The 17097-nt window shown below is 38.0% G+C and overlaps 1 protein-coding gene across 2 annotated transcripts in view; it reads left to right on the top strand.

Moving 5' to 3' along the window:
• The window catches only part of OSBPL10 (oxysterol binding protein like 10), a 113335-nt gene that overhangs the window by 46789 nt on the left and 49449 nt on the right, over positions 1-17097 (top strand). For both annotated transcript variants that reach the window (XM_071429428.1, XM_071429427.1), the window contains exon 5: positions 16698-16908. In XM_071429428.1, the coding sequence (XP_071285529.1) occupies positions 16698-16908 (211 nt within the window). The remainder of the gene's footprint in view (positions 1-16697; positions 16909-17097) is intronic.

Genomic DNA, 17097 nt, shown 5'->3' with positions numbered 1-17097 from the left:
GGTAATACTTGATTGTTCTTTCCCCCCTCTTTTCAGTTCATAATAAGAATAAACAAAACAGTAAGAATAAACAACAATGTTTCCTTCTGTGGTTTGTTCTGGTTGATTTAGTTTGATTTTTAATAGGCTAGAGAATTTTAGCATGAAACTAATTGTAGCAAAGAGGTCTATTTAGCACCAAACTGACAAGCAAAATCATATAAATGTAGTAGACGCAACTGTCTAGGTCTGCAAAATGACACATGTAATAAGTGTTTCCATTGTGAAGTTGGAATTTCACCTATTTTCCAAATTTTGGTAAGTTAAAATTGAGTATAAGTATGGAGCTTTTGACTGCTATAAAAAATTTATGTTTTAATACTTGCCCTACTTTTGTATAGTGTTGAATGGAAAAGGAGCTCAGGAGCATTGCTTTTCATCATAATGTAATTTTTTATTCTGTTTAATATCTCTTAAATCAGATTTTTGCTTATATTAACTTGGTGTTAATAGTGCAGTCCACACTGATTTATGGAATGTTACATCAAAACTAAAATTAACTGTACATTAACTTGTGAGAAATGATCTGCATCGTGTTGCACTTCATGCAGAATTATTAGAGATCCTACCTCTTTATTTGAACCATAACTTAGCATTAAAGCACTACTTTGAGCTAATTTTTTAGTAAGTGATTTTATGGCAAACTAAGTCTCTGTGGTCTTGAAATTTAATTCTGTTTTTAAAACTGTGTATATTATTATCCTGTTAGAAATTTATGATCAGAGTTATGCTTTCAGATTTCTTTACTGTAGGTGGTTAAAATCAACTGGAAGGTTAAGCCAAGTGGCCACATCACACTTTATATTAAATTTTAGCTGTCACTGAACTAAATAATAGTGACAGAATGGTCAGAACGGTGTTTATTTTGGCTGAGAGTGTCTGACTCTTGTACAACCTCTGCCAGTGTTACAATTGTTAAAGAACCAAGTGTGTGAAGATTTTGTAGTAATTGATTTTAATTATTTGCAGACATTTACAGAAATTAAACTAAAAGAAGTCCAGATAAATATTTCTTCCCACAGTTTAAAAAAGCCAATGAAGAATTTTCTGATCACTTTGAAATGTGTTTGTTACAACTTTTGATACCGTGACTAGTCATCAGTATGGGTTTCTGAACATTTGGTACAGGGAGATCCAGATTTCACAGGGCCTCTACCAGTGTAACATCTCTTTTATGTGCCAGTTGGCAGTCCTAGAACTTGGAAAGGACTGCTTTTCGATGAGATGACAGTCCTACTGCTTCTTGCACATCCTTTTCCATATAGAAACAGTTACTATTTGATTCCTGCAGGAATTATGCAGCGAAGTGATAGTTCTGTGCTTCCTTCCTTACAATATGGGCAAATCTAGGATTTGCACCTAGGGCTTCATGGAGTGAGGCAACAATTTTATGTGCTTATTGGGAAAAAGTGATGATTCTGAAACACTTTTGAGGATTTTTCAAGTGAGGAATGAATGTCTTCAGGTCGTTGTAATATTTGGATAGCAAAGTTAGGAACTGTGACTCGCTACTGTAAGCAAAAAAGAATGCTGTTGTGTGTGGAGAAGTGTTTGTTGTGTCACAGAATTACAGCACTGCACAGGCAGCATTGTAGGTGACAAAGGAGATGTGGTACTTAAACCACTTGGGGTAGCATTAAGGCTTGCAGGACTTTTCACAGGTGTGAACTTTATATGAAGACTGCACTAAGCTGTGTGTTGATGTTAAAGCTTTGTAGTAAACGCTTAAGCTGGTAGTGGGGGAAGTCTTGATGGTTTTTGACCTATGCCAAATTTTACTCTGCAGCTTCGAAAAAGTCAGGTTTTGCTTTTTATTTCAATTTTTTCCCTCCTTTTTTTTTCCTCTGAAAGCATGTACTTGGAAAGGTCAGTGGATAAGGAATAATGTGAGTCCTAACAAAAAGAATGCTGTAGCTCTAGATATTTGGCATAGTGTTGAGGTTCTGTGGGGTTGTGCAATAAGGGTGCATGAAAAAAAATGGATTCAGCTCCTTGAACGGGATATCGTGCTTAGACAGTGTGAAGTATACACAAAGACCATTTAAAAATCCTCTTAACAATTTAAGTGGGTTTGACCGTATGTGCCTAATTTTGTGTAAAATTACTTTGTATAAGTGGGGGGAAATGCTGTATATTAGATCATTGCTTTCACTGCAGTTCTCACCTTGATTTTGGAGTGCAGGAAGATGAGAGCTGGCTTTTAACAAAGATGACCTTTAGGTCTGCATGAGTAATAAATCAAATATTTGCTTTTAGGAGATGAAAATGATCTCATATTCACCTAAGGTATGGAGGTAAGATGGGCTGCTAAACTGTGCTAACTTCAGTTTTTCTGGCCTAGTAATGTGGGTGCTTTATAGGGGAGAGCGGGTAACTGTGGACTGCAGCTAGAGTAGCACTGCTCAGGTCTTGTTGCTGTGCCTTTGCTAGTCAGGTAAAAAACTAGTTACCTAATATCATGTCCATTTTTCTTTCTAAATATGTTTTAGTATAAGAAGGTACTTTGTGATGTTTTCTTTGTGGCAGTTTGTGGTTGATTCTTTAATTAGTCTTCTTGCATTTCAAAACCAGCGTAGTAAATACACTCTAGACAGATTTCTCAGTTGGACTGACCAGGGCATTTCATCTCTCTTAGATACTGTAGAAAGTGTTTTTACTGTTTCAGTTTTGAAATCCAAGTGTCCTGTATTATGTTCATTTTAGGAAATAATACAGTGGCATAGTGAGTGGCAATTTTGGAAAAGGAAGGGAGAGTACACAGAGGAGCAGCCTTTGTGAGTTTCAGCTCTCCAGTTTTTCCTGGACTTGTATTTAAAATATCTTCCTCCAATCCCCCACTATACATAAGAAATTACTAAAGGCTCATCCTATTGATCATCTTCTATCAAGTATGTCATAACATATACAAGATAATTAGTCTTTAATTGTTGATGGATGCTAATCAGAAAATGAGATATGTTACTGAAGAGGTTACATCCTCATGACACTGCATCTATACTTTATATGGATTGTATGTATTACACTTCCATTTGTCTGTAAACTCACTGTCAGAAAATTTTCACTTTTATTATCTGGGTGGGAAAAACAGAAGAATGTCTCCACTCTAAAACAGGTAATGTAAAAGTGCTTGGAAAAGAACTCAGACCAAAACCAGCTATTTCCCAGAAAGCAATGGATACTTCTTGGCTTCAAGAAAAGTGAAGCAGAAGAAAAGACAGCAGAAAACCTTTGTGTCACTTTTGTGTCTGTCAATACAAAGTGAGGCCTTAAGCCTTAATTCAGTAAATTCATAGTTATGTGGCACAGAACATGGTAGTGTCAGTTATTCTACAGCTACTACTGTTTAACTGTGCTTAGACACACTTTGTGAATTGAGAAGTGTTGTAATACAAATTTGTGTTACAGGTGCATTTAACAGCTCAGTTGCAGCTGAGCTCCTTGATACCAAAAGGATTGCTTCCAGCTGGGTTTTAACAGGAGCCATTATGATTTGTTTAGAGGCATTAAATCTGTAACAGAGAAAACAAGTTTCAAACCTAACATGATGTCTAAAACCGCTGCAGGTGTTACCTCTGCACTTTCTTCTGAATTGGTGTTGGCCCCTGTTCTAGAAACCTGATATACTTGAACAGTGTGAAAATACGAGTGTGAGCACACTGAAATCTGGCCATACAGCAACGTTTGTGTGATTGCCTGCCCTTCATGTCCTCAGAGAGAAAAGCGGATTGGAGTGCATGTAGAACAGATGCAGTTATTTGGTGCCTTCTGTGGCACTTTCTTTGGAAGCCGTTTGTCTTGTCTATAGACATCTCTTCTGTATCTGCTTATTCTATCTCAGGTTAGCTCTGCTAAGATCAATAGAAACATGTCTCCTAGGGGAGTAAATGGGATGCTTATATCTCTGACAGAATCAGTCTAGTACCTCCCAGAGTAGTAAATGTACATGTGCTTCTAAAAATTATTCAGTCAGTAGCATTAACTGTCTCACATGGGGATGAGGAGATGGAAATTATTCTAATACTATAAACTAGCTGTTACCATTACATAAACATGATCTGAATACTTCTGATCTCTGAACCTTTACCTTGTGTTTGCAATATGTTTGAGGTCACTAAGAGTGCATATAAGTAGCATCTCCCTAAACTGCACTTTGTTCTGTGCATTTGATTTTGTATTCATGTGAAGGTTGAGTCATCCTGGGTTCCAGATACCCAGGCAGGGAGAATTGAGGTTGCTATGGGAAACGTAGAGCAAATGTTCTACTAAAATTACACTGTTTGTCCATATGGGTTATGTCAAGAATGAACCTGGCTCATTATTTTTGATATTTCCTTTTACCAGCTCCCCCTTCAAACCTCAAAAATATGAGTTATACAAACATGGCTTCTTTTCATAATTTTTTTCAGCCTGTAGTTTAGCAGTAATTGAGCATGTGCAAAGATGATAATTTTCCATCATTTAATAAATGGCAATTAATAAATTAGGGATAATACAGTACATATGATAACTACATTCAGAGATTGCTGCAGCATTCATTTTTCTTAAGCAGTTGCAGAGAAGCTAAGATTATTCTTTACAGTTGTTAAAACATTTAATTGCATTTCAAGTAAATGGTAAGTTCCCAAGGGATCCTGAGAGAAGTTACATTTGAAGGGAATTCAGTCTCCAGTTTCTGTGTGCCTTCAAAACTGCCACTTAATTCTGCTTTATGTACAAAATGCAACTGTTTTATCTGCACATATAAAACAGCATAGCGTACCATACACATGGATTTTTTGAAAACTACAAGGTTGTTTTCTTTCACAACTATAGTACAAATACTGCAGTAGTTTAAAATCAGAGTTCTCAGTTTGAAAATGAAGCTTTAAAGAAAAATATTAATATAAAAATATAAAGAAAAAAATAATATAATTCAGTAAATCTTTTCTTGGATGAGGATATCACATCTCATGGTTTTGTTTTCAGTGCAGGTTTCTGGGTGACTTGCTGATGCAACAGTGATTTTCACAGCAAACTCTGAACAAGGGTGACAAGGGGCACCTTCTGCAACTCTGTAATGTGAATTACTGCTTCCAAGATACATGGGCCATTTTGTTAACCCACACTTATATGCTATTTTTATTGAATTAAGTAGAAGGTATTTTTGAATGTTCTCAGTGCTAATATATGACAATGTAAGGTGGCTAGTGAGGTTTCAAATACTAAGTACAGAAAGTACTTCTATAAATGCCCTCAAGAAGAAAGTAACCATAGAAATGGCTCATATATTTTAAGCATAGCATTAAGTTTACATTATTATACACGTTTATTGAGGGCTTACTGTAATCTTCAGCTCCTTGTGTGGCACCTAAAGTACTGAATGCTACTCTAAGAAACACAGGAAGCATTTTAAGTTTACAACAAATGTGAATAGTAAGCCCTGTAACTCTTAGTTATTTAACAAAGACCTGATCTCTGACTGCTTTTGCTGCTTGTTCTTACTGTAATGCTTGTCTTGCAGGTGTTGAATGCTTTGCAGACTGTGCTACAAGGGTGCTTTTCAGCAGCTGCTTACCTGCTTCTTGGCTGCAATTCTGATTCTGACAGTATGCTTTTAAAAAATGGCCCATAAGACAATAGCTAGCAACATCTCATCCAACAAGCAAACCTGAACTACATTTGCCCAAATCTGACATATGCTTTAAAGTAGCATTTAAGAATATAATAATAATAATAATAATAATAGTAGTAAAACATTTGGAGTTCTTTTTCCCAGCACCAGATGTTCTGACAGTAACCTGTGCCTCCTTGAAGCTACTCATGTTGAAATGTGTAATTTATGTTCACCATGGCCTTTTCTCTTCTGAAGACTAATTTCACTTGAAATCCAAAACCCACCTTTTATCAATTGTGTCCTATGTTGCAGTAAACTGATGGAATTATCCTCTGATTGCTTATGTTGACCTAATGGCTGGCAGCAACATTTTCTGAGCTCTTTGGAATGCTTGAAATTCACAAATGAGCCTAAATTCCTGATAACCAAAATACGCTTTCCAGACCAGGGTTATAGCTGTTAACTTCAGCAAAATGATCCTCCTGAAGCATAAGGAAAGCTGCTACTCAGGGGAGCCCACGGAATAACATCTGCCTATGAGTAGCATTTAATGACAAAAATAATGACTTTGCAAGGTAATTTTTATAGTAAAATTGCATAAGAATAAATTCCCACAAAGTTCTTTTTATAAACTGCTCTCAATGCTGTATTCTGTGGCTTAAAATAGAATTGTGTGCTTCCTGCTTGGCTAGATGGCAGCCAGCTGCCATCCAAGATGTACTTGAATTTGTGCACGCCTTCCTTTTGCTTCTCTAATTTTTTGGTTCTGGATTGCTGAAAGCAACTTGAGGTGGGGGTAACAACCTTGGGAGCTGCTTTTTCTCTTCCCTGTGATTTTTCCTTAAGATCCCAACTCTCTGGTCCCATTGAGTTGTGTTTGACAGTAAAAGCAAAGTCTCAATAGATGACTTTTAGTAGGATGTGATTAGCAGAAAATACTCAAGAAAAGAGATCATGGTGAGAAACCGAGCACTTATTAGTTGTTTTTGTACAAAATGTCATGTGTTACCCAGATACATGGAGTATTCACAGGGAGCTCTAACAAAACAGGCAAAAAAGGAAAACTGTCATGCCTCCTGCAACAGGTCCTGATGCCCTGACCCCTCCCTCCAGAAGCAAAGTGACCAGTGCTGTGTTGGTACTGATCAGTCATTTTGCAGAAAATTAGCTGACTCTGATTTGTGGGAAAACGCAGTGGTCATTGATACAATTTGTCTGAATCACATGCTTTCACTTGTGTATTTCTTATGGCAGCCAGCTCTTTCTAAAAAGATTCCACTTCTCACCTGAAGACTTGTGGAGTGATTCCATGAAACACTCCAAGACAGCTGATACTATCAGAGGAATTTTATTTTTCTCTAGTGTTTTAGTACTTTGGTTTGTTAGTAAATCTTCCTCTTCCACAGGGAAAACAACATGCAGTTGATGTTGTTTTGTGAGGGAGAAGTGTTCTCCTTCAGATTTAGGCAGCAAGAAGGTAGTCTCGGAATCATAAAAAAGATTTTGGGAGAATGACAAGAAAAGCTTCCCTCCCCTCCCATTTTTTCCCTCCTGTATAATGAAGCCACTCATGGAAAACTGAATATATATTAGAGTACTGATTAAGACTAAAAGCATCCTCTGGTTTAGAAAATCTGAGATTCTGTCTGCTTAAATATTCTCTGAATTTGAATTTTTTGTCCTAATCTGTCTGCATGGACACAAGGTCTTTTCCTCACCCCTGCCCCAGTTGCCTTTCTGTCATTCAGTAACTCATTTCTCAGGTGAGGAGGACAGATTGAATACAGAAAACATGCATTTAACCTTACATCTGGGGTTGTCATGTCTGGTAAGGAGGTAGCAAAGGGAGGCGGTCGATTTGTTTTGGCCTGACATAGGTGGGCTGTTTTGCTGAGATTTCTGGAGGCATTCTCAGGGATCCTGCCAGAACTGCTTTGATCCTCTTTACTTTAACCATTTGTGTTGCAAGAGCTGTGAAGCTCTCTGGTATCTCTTTGCTTCCCAGATTTAAGAAGCAGACTTCCTTAAAGACTCAGAACACTCAGGTTGTCCTTGGGAGTGTCTTGCATCCAAATTGTCTTCATAAAGTCCCAGAGAACCCTGACAATTACAGATATCATATACAGATACTCATATACTTTGGAGATGGATCTGTTAAATATATCCTGTCTTTTATTCTTCTGAACAGAATGATGCTTTTGTAAAACAGGTAGTTAAGATAGGTCAGCTCCCTTTCTTGCTGAGCCTTCTGCCTGTTTTGGAGGAAGGGAGGAGCTTTCTCTCATATACCTGAGCTGCAACCAACTGAGAATTTCTTGGGAGGGTAGATTAATTTTCCTCCTCTGCCACTGCATGGAATGTTTAAGGCTTCCAGACCATTCAGCAAAAAAGACCTGTGTCCCCCTTTTCCTCTATCCCTCAAATCTGGTAATTTCATGGACTAAAGCAATAGGATTCAGACCTACAAAATATGAAGTCTTACTATTGTAGCTCTGCAGCTAATAACAAGGGAGCTTGCAGATGTGATTAATAAGCTACTGGATAGTAGGCCAGTAAGAAGATGTTTGTAGTTTATCAAATGATTAATGAATGTTGTTTGTGCAAAATAGAATTATATTATATTGTAAGGATATGCAGTAAGTGTCCAAGTTGTAGAATTTGAAGATACAAAATAGGAATTGAATGTGTAAAAAAAGGAGCATAGTTTCATGTTTAGTATATGAAAAAATTAACTAGCCAATTCAAAATTTTCGTGACAGATGTAGTAAATAAGAGCTGCTCTCTGGAGAGTAAACCCTGTGCTGAGGTCTGTGGAGAGCTCATAGCCCCAGGAGGTGCTGATGGCGACCAGTGGGACAGCAGCAGATTGGTAAGAGTAGCTGAGAACAGGAAACAATTCAGCCAGCCTGCCTCCTCCACTCCCTGTTTTTCTGATTGTCTTAGACTTGGCTTTTAGACTCAGTCCTGATGACATTTGATGTTTCTGTAAGGTTTTCCTCACAAGGAACCACCCTGTGGAGTGTGTGGTGAGAAGACTGAGCACAAAAAGCCAAAACAAAACCCCAAAGGAAATAATGTTTTGTTAGCTGAGACAATGAAGATATGTAGCAACTGACTTTTCAGTTTTTCCCGTAACAGATTGTGGGTTCCTGGTTAGGGAAAAGATAACAAAATAACAAATGGGGGTGGAGAGAGCTTGTTTTCATTCTCCTTTGAGGGAAAAAATTGAATCGTGACAGCAGAGGCAGGGACTGAAGAGAAGAAATGTGCCTTGGTGATTAGCTTCCATCCTGATTGTCAGAGGTATAGTTCTGTTTGTTCTGTTACTTTTTGTGTCTCTGCAAATTACATGCCAAATGAAAATTAACTTGCTCCTTTGAAGCTTTGTTGATGGGATGTATGTGTCTGAGCCTTAATAACTATTATATAACAAGTCAGTCCAATTTTAATGTTCATTGTTTGCATTGTTAAAATAATTGAGGTCAAGCTGGCTGCTGCCCTGAGGTGATGATAATGGAGAATTTCGTGCTTATTCCCGGTAATGGGAGGGAAGCAGTAATCAGGAAAGGACAGCTGATACGGATGTCGTTATCTGGTTCCATCTTTCCAAGACGCTTTCAGGGTATCTCACTTGGTGTTCTAGGATCTTTCCTTAAAACATTTTTTGCCATTAGCATTGTAATGTCTGCAGAGGCTACTGTGGGTCTTACTCCAGATTGAATATTTGTGGGTAGAATTCTTTCCTGTTTACAGTTTAAGGAGGTTCTTTTTGGTCTGAAGGTCAGGTTTTATTGCAGGCAAAGTGTACAGATATGTTACTGGTGGTGATCTGGTCTTGTACCTGTTTCTACTCTAGACACTTTAAAAGCTGAAGTGCAAAATTATCTTGATAAGAGATTTCTGTTAGCTATTGGAGTACTTCCAGCAGCAACCTCTATTCTTAGTTATTTCATCTTAGTTATATATTAAGCTGTGATTTTTTCTTCCTGGCTTGCATAGATGGAATGCCATTGCAAAATCTGTTACGTGACTCTACTGAAGAAAAGAGTTACTGTAAATCCTCATCAGAAAATTTATTTTGTCAAGTAGTAAGATGGACATAGCAAGTAACCTTGAGCAGTCTGAGAACTCTTCTCAGTAATTTAAATCAAGGCAAAAGTTCACTTCCTCTGTTGTGGTTATGCTTAACTCAAAACAACAGAGCATTAAATTTGTAAAAAAAACCTCCACTTTTACTGTATTTGTATGAGTTACCTTCATTTGCCAGACATCTCAATTGGTGAGGTATACTTTCTGAGCTGATGATTAACAGTATTTATTGTAGTCTTCTTGCATGTGTGTTGATGCTCTTTCCTTTTTCAGAATAAATAGTGGAAAGTGGACAAAGTTTAATGGAAATCGTTTTGGATTTGTGAATATGAGCTGAATTGGTAGCTAGTGTGTCCAATTGGTGACTGGTTTGATTGCTTTAGTGACATAGGAGTTCCAGGTATCAGTATCTTGCATTTTGATGTATTCTTGATAGATGTATGTGTATAAATATACACATATATTCTACTTATATTGGCTGGTTTAACTTTTGATTTTTGCATATGACAGTCTGTGGTGTTGATGCAATACAGGTCAAGATTGCAAGAGGAGTCCTTGATCAAGGTCAGAATTGATGACTGTGTTAGCTTCATGTGGCAACACAATATATCACATTTACAGTGACTTAAAAGGTTTTTGTTTCTTGTGTGTGGACTCTTCTGTTCTTCATTTGCTTTTAAGAAAAAAGGTGTTTTCTATGAAATAAAAGAAAAAAATCCAAACTCCTGTCGAATCTGCTTGTTTACCAGTCGTTAAATGTCCTCACTCATACATCACTTGTGACTTATTCTAGAGTAGTTTGAAAAGCTGGTCTCACCTCCTTTCCCAGTGTTTTCTGAAAAGTTATTTTTCTGGTACTATTTTCTAAAAAGCAAAAAAACTAGTATTTTCCAGAAAGTGTATGTGTGCATGTGTCAGAGAGAGAGAGATTGTGTTTTCATATTAGAAAATCCACCCCAAATGAAGCACCAATCAATCAAATCCTGCTGAAAAATAGTTCAGCAGCAAGCTGGCTATTTCCCAGTCTTTAAAAGCAGTAAACTTCTCACAAGGACAACAGCTTGACTTGGAGTTTTGAGGAAGTGATGCATGTTGCATTTCTATTACTATTAAAGTGTCTAAAGATTTTTCTACACAAGTGTTTCTTTTTACAGATGCTCTATTTTTTGTATAAGCACTTTTTATTGTGTTGTTTATTTCCCCATGTTTTTAATAACTGTTTTTAACTTGCATGCAGTCAATAATGGAAAGGATTTAAAAATAAAAATGACTGCATTAAATTTTTCAGAAGAATTGCCTACAGATAAGTTGTCAGACCACGTGCTGCTGGCGATGGTGCACAGAGATTACTACAGCAGAGAAAGAGTTATTAACTGATGGAGCAGAATTTCTCTTTCATGAATGATTTCTGGCATGTCACAGATGAGCTTGATGATACAGGATTTCTGTGTTTTTTCAGTTCTAAAAGAATGTTTTCTTTTTTCTCTGGAATGTTTTGGATTTTTCCTCATGCATGGGTAGGCATATCTTAATACTGACTGTAAAGGATTCAATTATGTTATCAACACTATTTGAACAACATTTAAACTAAATTTAAACTAAAATTGAAATTGCTCATGTGTGTATCAGATTGTGGTTGGCACAGTCTGAAGAATCTCACTCATGTTTTATATTCTAGAAGGAGGGTAGAATGATCTGAAGCGTTTAAATAATTGTGTAGAAAGACAGGATTGGTGATGCTACTTGTTTTCATGGCCAGCTCCACGTGGCCCCTGTGACAAAGGGAGAGTGTCTGCTTGCCCTCTGAGGTCATATGGCTGAGGTCATATGGCTCTCATTCTTCCTTTGAGGAACCTGAATTCACTGTCTTGGGAGGTGCCCCTCTGGCAGCTGTGGACTGAGAAGTTTCACAGATGGCATAAAGCTGATGTTTGCTTTAGGTCGTTATGATACACTGTGTTAATTGGGCAAAATCCTGTAGGATCAATAATTCTAGAAAGAAGGATGTCTGATAATACACATCTGTCCTAGACAAACAGACTTCTGCCTATGTTAGTCTTGGAGTCTGAATAACAAAAGCATTTAAAATAAAATCATGTCAAAAGCAATCATACGCTCTTGCAGTTAGGTGTGGCTATTCAGTTTTCTGCGTTTGAAGTTTCTGTTTATTTTTGTTGTCAGATGGGAGGAAAAATCCTGAATAGAGATTATTTGTTATTGTACTTAATAATTTGGAATCTCTCCCTTTCTCTTTCTAGTTTCAGAAACCAATTTAAGTCTTAAATCAAAAATGGCATTCAGATTTTTTAAGATGATTTCTCTCCATGGGACAGAATAGTGTATCATCTAGTATTTTATCCAAATGTTGAATTCCTGTATTTTTTTCTTTTAGCATGGAAAATAGCACTTCAATTTTTTCATTTTTACTTCCTAATTTAATTTTTAATAACTAATTTTAGCTTATTTACCACATGAAAGAATGTTCTTTCATCTTATTATGTCTGAAATAAATTTCTTTGCAAACCTAGGGTATCTCATGGCTTTTTCTGCTTATCTTCCACATACTGTGGAAATAATCCTGAGAATTAGTCATTTCTACTTACCATTTGTTTGGATTCTTATCACATAAGTGTTTGGTCTCCTGCATTGTGGTTGGCTGTGTGTTCAGAGCAGGAGGCGCAGTTCCAGCTGTGAAGGAGTAGGTAGCAGTTGCTGGGGCTGGGTTAAGTAGGGAAAGTGATCACACAGGATGTTAAGATCAGCCCTGAAGAGGAGGAAGCAGGCAGCAACCAAAGCTGTGGATTGTCTTGTTTTGGAGCAAGTGGTAGGGAGGGCATGACCTAGAGAGGAAAGCATCACATAATTTCCTGTTGCATTCTGACATTCATGATTGGATCATTGCATGGCAGGTTTCTTGGAGTGTAGTTTTACTCAGGAGAATTTGTTGGCTTTGCCTGGCAAGGCTTTGGCATGAGAAGGGCCACAGACATGGCTTCTGTGAGAAACTGCCAGAAGCTTCCCCATGTCTGACAGAGTTAAGGCCAGCTGGCTCCGAGATGGACCCGCAGTTGGCCAAGCCCATCAGCCATGGTGGTAGAGCCTTTGGGATAACAGATTGAAGAAGGGAGGAGAAACTGCTGCTGGTAGAGAAGAGGAGTGAGAAAATGTGAGAGAAGCAACTGCAGACACCAAGGCCAGTGACAAGGGAGGGGAAGGTGGTGCTCCAGGTACTGGAGGAAGGATTTCCCTGGAGCCTGTGGTGCAGCCCATGGTGGAGCAGGATGTCCTACAGCCCATGGAGGCCATGGTGAGCAGAGATCCACCTGCAACCTGTGTAGGACCCCACCAGGACAGATGGATGTCTGAAAGAGGCTGTGACCCCAGGGGAAGCTCGGGCTGAAGCTGACAGGACTTGTGACCCTGTGAAAGACGTGCACTAGTGCAGTTTGTGCAGGATTGTCTGCCATGCTGGATCAGGTGAAGAGAGCAAGGAGCATAGAGTGGCAATGTGTCATGATCAGGCTGTAACTGCCCCTAACTGTCCCCCTGTGCTGCTCTGGGCAAGGAGGTAGTGAAACTGGGAATGAAGTTAAGCCTGGGAAGAAGGGAGGGTGGAGGAAAAGTAAGATTGGTTTTATTTTCTCATTGCCTTACTCTGATTGGTACTAATTACACTGATTTCCCTGAGTCGAGTCTGTTTTACCTGTGATGGTAATTGGGTGACCTCCCTGTTCTTATCTTGACCCCCCCAAACCTTTTGTTGTTCAGCCAAGGAGGGGAAGCAGTGGGCACTGGGTAACCACTACAAGAAGACAGGCAATACCTGAGAGTTTCTGACAGGCTAAAAGTCTGAATCTCCTTCATGCTTCAGGAGCAGCTCTTAATTGGGAACACTTGTCATCTGCTTGTTCTCCTGAATCAGAAGATGGAGAAAGAAGCAAACTATGTGTTTGAGCTGGTGTCTTCCTAGGATGAGGTTTCCTCTTACTGAACGTTTTGCAGTTAAGTAAATGCAGGCCTAATAATGCTAGATATTTGCACACCTGTAATTCCTTTTAATACATATAGTCCTGATGGTTCTTTCAGTTTTTTTATTGTACATCTTGGAGTTGTATATTTGAAGTTTCAGTGCTTTTCTGATAATGTTGTTTTGTTATATTATGAGAAGAATATATAGGTGAAGAGGAGTTGTCAAATCCAAAACAAGAGTGGAAAGAGAAATAGGTTAAAATTGGTGAGGAAACAGGGGCAAATACACTTTGTCGTTGTTACAAGTAGAGAACTGCTACTTTGAGCTGTCTGTATTTGCAAATGGGAAGGATGGAGAATTGTAAGGTGCTGAAATAAGCCCATGTAAGAGCAAAGTCATTCAAAATTAGGCAAGTTATTTCACTTTGTGAAAGAAAAGTTAGAAACTTTTCTTTTTCAAAATCCAAGCATTTCATTCTGATTTTGAAACAAGCTTAGAGTGCTAGTAAGTCAAGCATTTTACCTCTCCTCTCCTGGGAAAAAGCAAAAAACAGACCCACCAGTAAGACAGAGGATGGTGCTATAACTGCATGACTTAGTGGCTGTCCTGTTAAGGGTTAATGTGTTTAATGAGTTTCATCTTGTATGGTTTGGGGTTTTTGTGTTAGCTCCTCCTTGATTTACTCTCTGTAGAACAACTACACTTCAGGTCTTCTGAAATATTTTGTCAAGGTCTTTTAAAAAAAATTGGCAAAGATATAAAAAAAAGTTCAATTATTTCAATAATATATGTAATTTCCTTATGCTTTTTGCCATTGAGATCTGTCACTTTACAATAGGGGAGGTTCTGCATCTTTGTTCTGGGCATTCAACACCTTAAACAGTGTGGTTGTGATCAGTTTTTGAGCAGTAAATGTTCAGCAAGTTCTAATACTTTGAATCCTACACAGAAGTTGCAGTTCCAGATGTCTTCTGCTGTGTCAGGTCTGTATACCAGCTGCTGGTATCACAACTCTAGCATGAAACTAGATAGCAAGGAAAAGCTGAATCAGAAGGCTGCTGTAAAGCTGTCTTAGGTCAGCTAGAAAACAGTGAGACTTGGACCAATACCTTGTTTTGGATAAAGGTAGAATAAATCTTTGATTTTATTGAAATTTCTCCTAATCTAGGAAGAATACAGCTGACAAAAGCCTGTAAACTTCTGGGCTGGCTGATAGCTGCACACATTCAGTTAATTTTCCAAATGTTTTCTAAACTCCCGGATCAGTTTATCTTATACTCCTATCCAATCTGCGAAAGAATAGAGTTCTTTACTAAGGGGGAGGGGAAAATTAAAATGTTTGAAGTTTTCAACATTTTGCTTTTGGTTTTCTTTTTCATTATATTTTTTTATGGAAGCAAGTCTTGGATTTGTAAGCTCTGCCCCCACCACCCCCACCCCCCCCCAAAAAAAAAATAGGAATCCAGTCACTTGGAAATGAAATTAGAACACTTCTGTCACTGTGATGTATGAGAAAGTCAGGTTTTCAATTTCACACTCTTCTGCAGGATGGGAAAAGGAGAGGAGCAGTTTTCCATACAATTATATTGTTTAGTCTTCTAGGGAGATGGTCATCTTTTTTTCTCCTGGCTGTTCCTTCTGTTTGCCTCCTTGTGCTCTTTCCATGAAGGAGGAATACTTGCATTGCCTGGGATTGATTCTGTGGTTCCCTAAAGCTGCATATTGGAGAGGTTTGTGTCACCTTCTGACAGGTCTTGTTTTCTGTCAAAGGGAATTAAAATTGTCTGTGGCTTTTACTGAAGTTTTGGCCTCTGTTTTAAATGTTGATTATTAAAATGTCATGTTAACTTTCAGCATGGCATTTGGCTAAATTTATGAACTGCAACATCATCATCATCTTGTGTAATTCTGGTCTTTTCTTGCAAGAGTGGTTATTTCATCTCTGAGTTCAGTTTCCTTTCTAGCTTTTCAGTGCACTCAACATATATTTTTTAATCAGTCAATTTACAATAATTGTAGGAGGGCTGCAGGAAACACACAATACTTGAAAATATAATAATGATAATAAAAAAGTCATGAAGTTTATAATACATTTTTACAGTACAGTAGTGTGGACAAATGGAGCTTGAATTTTTGTTTATTATGATGTCTTCAGATAGATTTTTCTGAAAACTTTGGATATCTCAAGTGTAGGACCTGTAAATTTTTGCAGCAAGTTTTTTGCAAGGTAAGAGTAAGAGGCTTGTCATATGCATATATGATTTCCTACAGGCTGCAAAAATGGAAAGAGAAATTTTGAATATATTCTTTTTCTTTTGGCTTTAGGATTTTGAAAGCTTGCCAATTTGCTTAAAGAGCAGCCTGCTCAAATACTGCTATATTTTTATCTGCTATACAAGCACCCCTTTCATCTTCATCTGGTTGGTCCAAACCTAGAAAGAGGTTAACTTTCTGCCTGACAGCTTGTATTCATATTGGATATGAAATAAGTACTCTAAGTTGCTTCCTATGCTAATGTCTGTAAACTTAAAACTTACTGCATTTTGTAAAAGCAGGTCCTTAGTTTGAGAAACGAGTAATGCCTGTTCTTAAACTGTGATGAGATACTTTATGTAGGAAAGGAGGAGGGACAGTGTAACTTCCTTGGGTGTCTCAGATCGCATACCAAGGCAAGAAAATCTAAGCCTAAATCAATAATGGAGAAGGAAGTAGAATTTTCATACTTTTCCTTACAAAGACTTGCAGAAAGTATGAGTCACTATTAAACCTACTGTGAAGCTACTATTTTAAGAGACTATTTTCTCTAACATAGTCTTGACATTTTTACAGGCCTTTGGTAGTCTCAAGCCCTTCGTTTTTGTAGGTGAGTATATGGTATGTTTGGATCAGAACATTAACATCCATTTGTGGTAGTTCTTCACATTTAGTCACTATTTCAATCCATAAGAATGTAACAGCTATATAGTGATATTTCCTATGACAGCAGATGTTTTTGGACCTTTACAGATCATGAGCCAAGCTGAAGGACAGCAGAAGAATCTTGTACAAGCCATTGAATCTCTCCCAAATTCTGGACCTCTTACTGCCTTGGATCAGGACTTGCTACTTTTAAAAGCTACCTCTGCTGCCACCCTGAGCTGCCTTGGAGAATGCCTGAGTCTCCTACAGCAAAGCATGCATCAAGTGGGCCAACAGCATAACAGGACACTGTCATCAGGTGAGCACAGCTCCCTTGGGTATTGTTTCATGTACTTTGGAGTGTTTTATTATGATATGAAGCAGGCAAAATTAACTATTCTCAGAGAGGCAAGTTGCGATGAGTTGCTTGTGAGCTTCTGCAGCCTCAAACACTGTAATTCTTTACCTAAAAAAAGATGCAAAATGTATTGCAGTCAAAGAGGGGAGG

The sequence above is a fragment of the Agelaius tricolor genome, unplaced genomic scaffold, assembly GCF_023055355.1.
Source record: "Agelaius tricolor isolate 1412-34295 unplaced genomic scaffold, bAgeTri1.0.p SCAF_6, whole genome shotgun sequence".
NCBI lineage: Eukaryota > Metazoa > Chordata > Aves > Passeriformes > Icteridae > Agelaius > Agelaius tricolor.
Note: the sequence above shows the minus strand (reverse complement) of the source record. Positions and strands in the feature narration are given on the sequence as shown.